We start from the raw sequence: 8,146 nt of genomic DNA, 5'->3' as shown, positions 1-8,146 counted from the left end.
TACAGGGAACATGCTGTACCCTATATCCACATGACTCTTTAAAAAAGATTTTATTTATTTATTTGACAGAGAGAAAGAGATCACAAGTAGGCAGAGCAACAGGCAGAGAGAGAGGGGGAGGCAGGCTCCTGCTGACTCTAGGACCCTGAGATCATGACCTGACCCAAAGGCAGAGACTTACCCCACTGAGCCACACAGGCGCCCCCGCATAACTTTTTAAGTTCATAACTGGAAGCTTATACCTGTTGGCCACGAGAAGGGAAGATGGTGATATCAGGTGGAAATGAAGATGGGAAAGATAGGGTGGTCAGGACCATGGGTGAAAAGGAGCAGAGCGGCAGCACCGGAAAGGGCTGTTATATTCTAGGAAATACGGCAGGAGGGGGCGGGTCCGGGGCGGAGTCAAGCCCCAAGTGGAAATTTAAGGCAGGAACTGCAAATCTGGGCGCAGTAGAGCTGCGATGAGCTTTCCGGGGCGAACGGGGTGGACTGGGGCCTCCAGCGTCCGTCTCGGCCTCCTGTTCTGGTTTTTCCTGCCGGTCTGTGCTCCAGCAGGCCGCAGCCGTGAGTTCAGAGGTAGAACCCGGGGGCGGGAGCGGGGTGTTGGGGAGTGAGCGGTAAGACCGGGGAGCGGAACCGGCGTCTGTGGAGCGTTTTTGGGTTTTCGTCTTCAGACACGGTCTCCTCAGTTATTCCCTGCGGGCCGCCTTCTGCCTGGACGGTGTATGTGGGCGGTGGTCGCCTGGGCCTGGAGAGGGACCGAAAACAGAGGCAGCTTCTGGGCACCTGGCGGGCTCAGTGGGTTAAGCGCGGGACTCTTGATTTGGGCTCAGGTCCTGCTCTCAGGGTCCCTAGATGGAGCCTTACCTGGGGCTCTGTGCTCAGTTTGAGCTCTGTGGGAGATTCACTCTCTCCCTCTCCCTCTGCCCCTTCCCTTCACACTTTCTAAAGTAAATCAATGAATATTTTAAAAACGGGGTGGGGAGGAAGCGGAGCAGCGGTGGGGGTGAGGGAGAGGAAGCTGAGGGTTAGTGAAAAACCTCAAAAGTTAGGCCAGGCAATGGCTGGGGGAGCACAGCGAAGGGAGAGAGGGCCCCGCTGGAGATCTGTGGTCCTCCCCAGCCCCTGGAGCCTCCCCTCGGAGCCCTGGGGAACCTGAGTCCCCTTGCCCCTACTCTGGACAGGACCGGAGGCTTTCCCAGGGAGGGGACCTCCACAGGACCCCGTACCTCAAAGCCACTCCCAAGGTTCTCCTGGTATGAGTCACCTCATACCCCACCATAGTCAACCAGTCCAAGTGGGATGGACTTACCTGCACGCTTGGGCAGCGGATAACCCTTCTCCCCTCCCCTTGGGACTCCAGGAGCTCCTTCACCAGCACATCCCGCTCAGGGTGCACAGCTCTGATGTCCTCTGGCCAGAGACCTCTTCACTCCGTTCCCAGGAGCATACTTGCCCCCAGCCTCTTTTACAGGGTGTGACTTTCCCTCCTGTGTCATTGCCTCCCTGGAGCAATAGAGCTCTCTTCCTGATATTCAGATCAGAATGTCACAAAGCGCACAGAGCCCCTTTTCTCACAGGGCTCTGTGGTGTGGATTCTAAGGGTCCTGGGGCCCAAGGAGCAGGTCCAGCGGCACCTTCATCCATGGATTGTTTGTGGCTGCTTGTCCGCTACAACAGCACATTGAGTGGTTACAATAGAGTCCTATGCAATATTCAGTAGACACAGAAAGTCTTTGCACCAGGCTGGCATTTCAATGAAAATCGAATAGGGTTAATCACATCCTTGCACCCTGAGAGAGGCTTTGAGGTTGTTACTCATCTCTGTCCTTGCACCTAGGATAGGATACTTTTGTATTTATTTATTTTCTTTGTAAGGAGCCCTCCAGACATGTCCATGAGCGTAGTAGCAGGACATGTTTTTAGTTTTGTGTTTGGCATTTCTTGCTCTATCTGTTCTGTCATATGCACTTCTCTGAGCTTCTGTCTGCCTTGGCAATGCCTGCTACTCTAGTCTGTGACGTGTGGACCACCCTTTCCAGGCTTCCAAGACCCATCCTAAGGGCAGGTTATCAGCATCTCCAGGGCCTTGCTCTGATCCATGATCCCAAACTTTCCCTCACCTGACTTTGGATTCTGTCCTCACCCTGTCCCCACCCGGCCCCAGCTCCTCAGGAGCAGCCCCCTCCGTGCCCCTCATCTTCCTACAGGACACTGGCCTGCGTCCTGACAGTCCTCTGACATGTAGACCTCTTCTTGCCATAGCCAGTCTGGCCTGTGCCTGCAGTGGGTAGAGACCAAGTGAGGCTGGGTGTCAGCCTGGTGGGCGTGGGATCCTATCTGGGGCTGGGTGACTTCCTGCCAAGCAGAGACATCCTGATCCAATCCCAACGGGGGAAGAGCGCCAGCCTCCAAGGCTACTGGGAACCATATTACAGGGACAGTCCTTATTCTGCCAGGTCAGCCCTCTGGGGGGTGGGGGGGATTACTGTCACCTGGATGGCAGCGGGGTGCCTGCTGCTCTTTTTCTTCCAGCATCAACCTCCACCTGTGTTTTTCCTTCCCAGGTCCTCTTTCGCTTAACCAAAATTTCTCCATCACATCTCAGGCCAGGACTGGACAACCGTGGTGTGAGATTCAAGGCCAGGTCAATGGAAACAAGTTTCTTTATTATGTCTGTGGGAACAAGCAGGTCATACCCATTGGTCCTTGTGGGATGAAGCTGAAGGACACAGCATTTTGGGACACACAGAGGGAAACTCTGGAGGACCTGGGGGAAGAGCTCAGAAAGAAACTGCTGGACATCAAAGCAGAGATTTTCACTAAGAGCGGTGAGTCCGAAGGCGCAGGGCAGAAGGAGAACACTTGACAGGGCTGGGGAGCTATAGTGTTCATGTAAAACTTAGAAGTGGGTCCCACACACGTGGCCCAGTAGCCACAGCAGGTAAGGAGGCCAGAGCAGGACCGGAAGGGCAGAAGGGGAGCTGAGGAGTGCGCAGCGAGTGGGGCAAAGGATTGGTCAAGACCAGAGGCTGACCTGTTTCTGCTGGTGGGGGTGGGGGCAGATTCTCTCTACATGCAGGGCAGCCTGATGTGTGAGCGAGGGGCTGATGGACACACCAGAGGATCCTGGCGGTTTGCCTTCAATGAGCGGCTCACCTGCCTCTTTGAGGCGGAGAACAGAAAGTGGACAGTGGATCCTCCTGGAGGCCAACAGTTCAGAGTCATGTTGGACAATGACGGAGAGCTGACCAAGCTCCTTGTGAGGACCGCAAACGGAGACTGTAAGAGCTGGCTCCAGCACATATGGGAGCACTGCGATGAAGTACAGGAGACCACAGGTAACTCAGAAGACTGGATGGAGTGCTGGTTCTCTTGAAATGACCTCGACCTACACCACAGTGTGGGCGGTGTGTGTGTGTGTGTGTGTGTGTGTGTGTGTGTGTGTGTGTAGAGAGAGAGAAATTGATCCATCCATGGAAAATTCTTCTTGGCAGAGTAATGGCTACAGGAATGTTCTAGAATTCTTCTTTTCCCGTCTTACCTCCTGGAATCACTTCCTCGATGCATACACCTTTGTGTTTGGGCATTTCTTGAATTTCTTGCTGGCCCTAAACAGGGGAGCATCAGCCTGTTTCCCGAGATGGTCTTATGTTCTTTTATCTGAGAATTAACTGTCTTTTTCATGTCACCTGGTGTATTGTCAGAGATCCTTCATTGCCACCTGGACTGTCACTGTCACCATCCTTATCCTGCATCACCTCCTGTCTGTCACAGCAGGAGCGACTGCTTACATTGCAAACCCTGCTTCCCCTTTTGGCAGAAGGAGCCCCTAGGGGACAGGGTGCATCCCCTCCTCCCTTCCCAACATCAGGACTGGTCACAGCAGCTGCCACAAGGACAGTGATAGACACCGTCTGATTGGTAGGATGCACCTGCAGGAGCTGAGGAAGCCTCCCCCAGTTTGGGGTCCTGACTGAGGCTCTTATCCTTGCATTTTCATTTCAGTGCCACCAGCCACGCGACAAGGTACAGCCCCAGGCAAGGCCACGGCCATTGGACCCTGCACCTGGATCTTCCCGTTGCTCCTCAGCTGTGTGGTCATAATGGACATCCTTGTCGGAGACCATTAGATCAACAGGTAGTGAGAGCAGATTGAGAGGGAAGGGAGGGGCAGATGGCCTGGTGTGAGCACAGGGAACAGTGAATTCCCAGCCTCACCCCTGCCCACTGCCTGAAGCTTCTCAGAGGGCAGTGGGACTAGATGAATGAGATCTCATATCACGTGTTGAGAACAGCTTGTACTAGCTCAGTGCTGATCTCTCATGTGGCCTCACTCACGATAAGGCCACTGGGAAAGGAGAGGGGCCCAGACCACTGCTTAAGGCCTGTTGGTGCTAAAGGGATTGAGGGATGTCATTCCTGGCTCTAACCGGGTTCTCCATTGGAGAGAGTCAATTTGGGCCCGGGGTGGGCAGGGTGGGGACAGCGGAGACACACAGCATGGGCTGTACTCCCTTTGAGACAGAGCAGCATGGCAGCTCCATGGGACATCTCAAGGAGAAGGGGCAGTTACAGGACAGGGCCCAGGGTCTCATCCCAGGTAGAAGGAATGGGAAAGCCTCTGCAGACCCACTCAAAGGGCTGGACAGTAGTGCCCTGTTTCCCCAGTCGTGGCTTGGGTCTTCACATGTGAGGCAGCAAATGCCCAGTAGAGACCGTGCATGATGGGACTAGAAGGAGGCTAGTTCTCTGTGCAACCTTGGCTGAGGCTGGTGCCGTCGCTGGCAGCCAGCTTCCTGCACACCTCAGATCCTGAGCCCCTGAGCAGCCCCTGCTTTGAGCAGAGCCGACCTGGGGGATGGGCTAACTGAGCTCCTCTGTGAGCTCCCAGCTGAGCCGGACCAGGAACGGATGGGATGGGGGAAGGATCATCAGACTAAGAGCTCTGTGTGCTGCTTACAGGAGGCTAGGAGGGAAGGGAAAAGAAGGACTTTTGCCCACAGTGTTCCTCAAGGTTAGAGTCAAGTGCAGGCCCCTGTCTTCTGTCATAACCCCCAGCAGGTCCTTTAGGATCTGCCATGAGAGGGAGCCTGGGAACCCGAGTCACATGAGCACACTGGTTTCTTACTCACTTTGGTCCTGAGCCCAGACCATTGGTAACAGGGCCTGGGGCTGACTCCGTGATTTGGTTCAGGAGGGAGGAGGTTTGTAATGGTGGCTGGGCCCAGGGCTGGGGTCATGGCTGGGGGAAATGCATGCCCCTGGGTGAAGTCTGGGCTCTGGGGAGGGGAGTGCTGGTGAAGGGCAGCCCCAGGACAGGGGACCCAGGATTTCCTCAACCATGGAGACAAACACCTGTTCCATTCTTAGGCTGCCAAGTCCACCAAGAAGCCCCTCAGCGTGGGGACCAGCTCAGCGACTCTGCCTCTGGGCCAGCTGCCTTTGGATGAGCTGTTGTTCATCATTAGACCAGCAGCACTTCCAAGTTTACAATCCAGAACCTCAGTCCAGCCACCTGGTGCAGGACAGGGAAGCTCCCATGTCCCTTCTTGCATTTCGTGCCTCTTCTGTTCAGCACTTTGCACTGGCATATTCTATGCCGTTTTCTCCCGGTGCTAAGTTATGGAATTCTTGCACTGAAGTGTTAAATACTTGAATGGGGAATCTCTACAAAGAGAACATTTTCCGTCTTGTCCTTTGGTTGTGCAATATCGGGTTCTTCTCTGTAAGAGGACCATGTCCTTGCAGAGAGTATCCCGAAAAAGATATTTATGGAAGCTCTAGATCCTCAGGGGTTTTTTTTTTTTCCCTATGTACTGAGAAACAGGCTCATTGACACATTGTGATTGTTGTCTTTAGTAAATTATGTCCAGGAACATATATTTAAATAAATATTATCCTTATTATACAATATACTTAATTTGGAATTTTATTATTATTTTTTATTTTTTTCAAAGATATTATGTATTAGAGAGAGAGGGTGGGGGGGAGAGAGAGAGATATCAAGCTGGGGGAGGGACAGAGGGAGAGGGAAAAGCAGACGCCCCACCGAGCAGGAAGCTGTTGTGGGACTCCATCCAAGGACCCTGGGATCATGACCTCAGCTGAAGGCAGACACTTAACTGGCTGAGCCACACAAGTGCCCCGGAATTTTATATCGCAAGAGAACTCATGGAGTTGTGTTCTTCCTCCACTGTATGGGGTAAATAAAAGTGGTGATTCTGCTAGATCGGTTGTGGAGATAGAGAATTGAAGGATCACTCAGAAATCCGCTTTCCAGCAGCCATCCGTCAGTCTCAGATATGATCCTGACAGGCCACATACAAACAAATGTTCTGGAAATGAAGCAGTTGAGAATCTTTCTGAGTCTCCTGGATCCCCCACCACTGTCTCTCTTGTCATCCCTCCCCACCAACTCACCTCCTTCAGAGCACAGTCGGTCTTCACAGTATAAACAGATCTGCTTCTAACAGTTTATTTATTCCCTCATGTGCAAAGGATTGGTATCCAGAATATACAAAGAGCTCCTGCAAATAAATATCTGTAAGTCTGGCTCTCCCAAGATCTGTGAAAATGCTTAGAACAAGTCACAGACAGTAAATCAGCCTCAGAAATCACTGAACACATCCAAGTTATCAAGATAACACGAAGAACAACGGGCTTGCTTTATACATGCATCAAACTGACAAGATTTTTAAAAATATTTTATTTATTTATTTGACAGATAGAGATCACAAGTAGGTAGAGAGGCAGGCAGAGAGAGAGGAGGAAGCAGGCTCCCTGCGGAGCAGAGAGCCCGATGCGGGGCTCAATCCCAGGACCCTGGGATCATGACCCCAGCCAAAGGCAGAGGCTTTAACCCATTGAGCCACCCAGCCACCCCAAACTGACAAGATTTTAAAGAGAGCTATAGCAAGTGGTGGACAGGAAATGGAATGATAAGAGTCCTCTTCTGCGTTGGTAGGAGTTAAAATGGAATCCCTCATTTGCCGTATGGTTCACCCTATCCAGACAGTGGTTGGTTGTGTTTATCCTACTGCATGGCAATCCCAGTGTTAATTTGAGGCCGGAAATACGTGGGGACCAAAAAGCAATAGAGGTGTACGATTATTTACTGTGGTGCTATGTGTCATAGCAAAAAATTAGCCATAGGACATCCAAATGAGGTACAATGTTATATACAATGTGTTAGGAGATTTTTGTTTCTCTCTAGTTAAGACTAAATTATCTGAACTCTTGTCAAAAAATGACACAAAGGTGAGCCAAAACACAGGATGAACAAAGCTTTCAAATATATATTGAGAACTTCTGGACAACATACTCTTCCAGTGACCTCCTACATCTGAATCTCTTCACCTACATTTACAGATTAAGCTAATCCACCAACAAGCAAATAAAACACTCTAACCCTCATCTTCAGCACATCCAGGAAATGGAAATGGGAAATGTCGGTCTCTTTGACCGTATTGGACATTCCTGGAACAATACAAAGCAGAGTCTAAGGATGAGGAGGCCCTCAGGTACCATGAGACCTACTAGGAGATGATCCTGTGGTGACCCAGATGAATGTTCTGGTGTGGGGGAAATACATCCTAAAATGTTGACATCAGGGGACATCACCAAAACTGGGAGGACATCAGTGTGACAGCTGAGATACCAGCCAATAGGATCCAGCAGTACATTAGAAGGATTTTTCACCATGACCAGGTGGTTGGTGTTCCTGGGCTACAGGGGTGGTTCAACATCCACACACCAAAAAATGTGATACACTACCTTCATAAAATAAAGGACAAGATCCATGCGATCCTCTCAAAAGATGCAGAAAAAGCATTTCACAAGGTACAGCATCCTTTCTTGATGAAAACTCATCACAGTGTAAGGATAGAGGGAACATACCTCAATGCCATAAAAGCCATATATGGAAAGCCCACAGTGAATATCATTTTCAAAGTGCAAAAACTGAGAGCTTTTCCCCTAAGCTCAGGAACAAGGCAGGGATATCCACTCTGACCACTGTTGTTCAACATAGTCCTAGAAGTCGTAACCTCAGCAATTGACAACGAAAAGAAATAAGGAGCCATCTGAATTGACAAAGAAAAAGTCAAACTCTTACTCTTCACAGATGACATGATACTCTATATGG

The 8,146-nt window shown here is 51.0% G+C and overlaps 1 protein-coding gene across 1 annotated transcript; it reads left to right on the top strand.

Moving 5' to 3' along the window:
• Positions 1 to 461: 461 nt before the first annotated feature.
• LOC122898230 (UL16-binding protein 3-like) lies at positions 462 to 5,916 on the top strand. The gene is made up of 5 exons (XM_044236235.1): positions 462 to 576; positions 2,568 to 2,831; positions 3,066 to 3,341; positions 4,009 to 4,141; positions 5,374 to 5,916. The coding sequence occupies exons 1-4, from the start codon at positions 462 to 464 to the stop codon at positions 4,131 to 4,133; spliced, it is 780 nt and encodes a 259-aa protein (XP_044092170.1). The 3' UTR covers positions 4,134 to 4,141; positions 5,374 to 5,916.
• Positions 5,917 to 8,146: the final 2,230 nt, after the last annotated feature.

This window comes from Neovison vison, chromosome 1, assembly GCF_020171115.1.
Source record: "Neovison vison isolate M4711 chromosome 1, ASM_NN_V1, whole genome shotgun sequence".
Taxonomy (NCBI): Eukaryota; Metazoa; Chordata; class Mammalia; order Carnivora; family Mustelidae; genus Neogale; species Neogale vison.
This window is presented reverse-complemented; position numbering and strand designations above follow the sequence as displayed.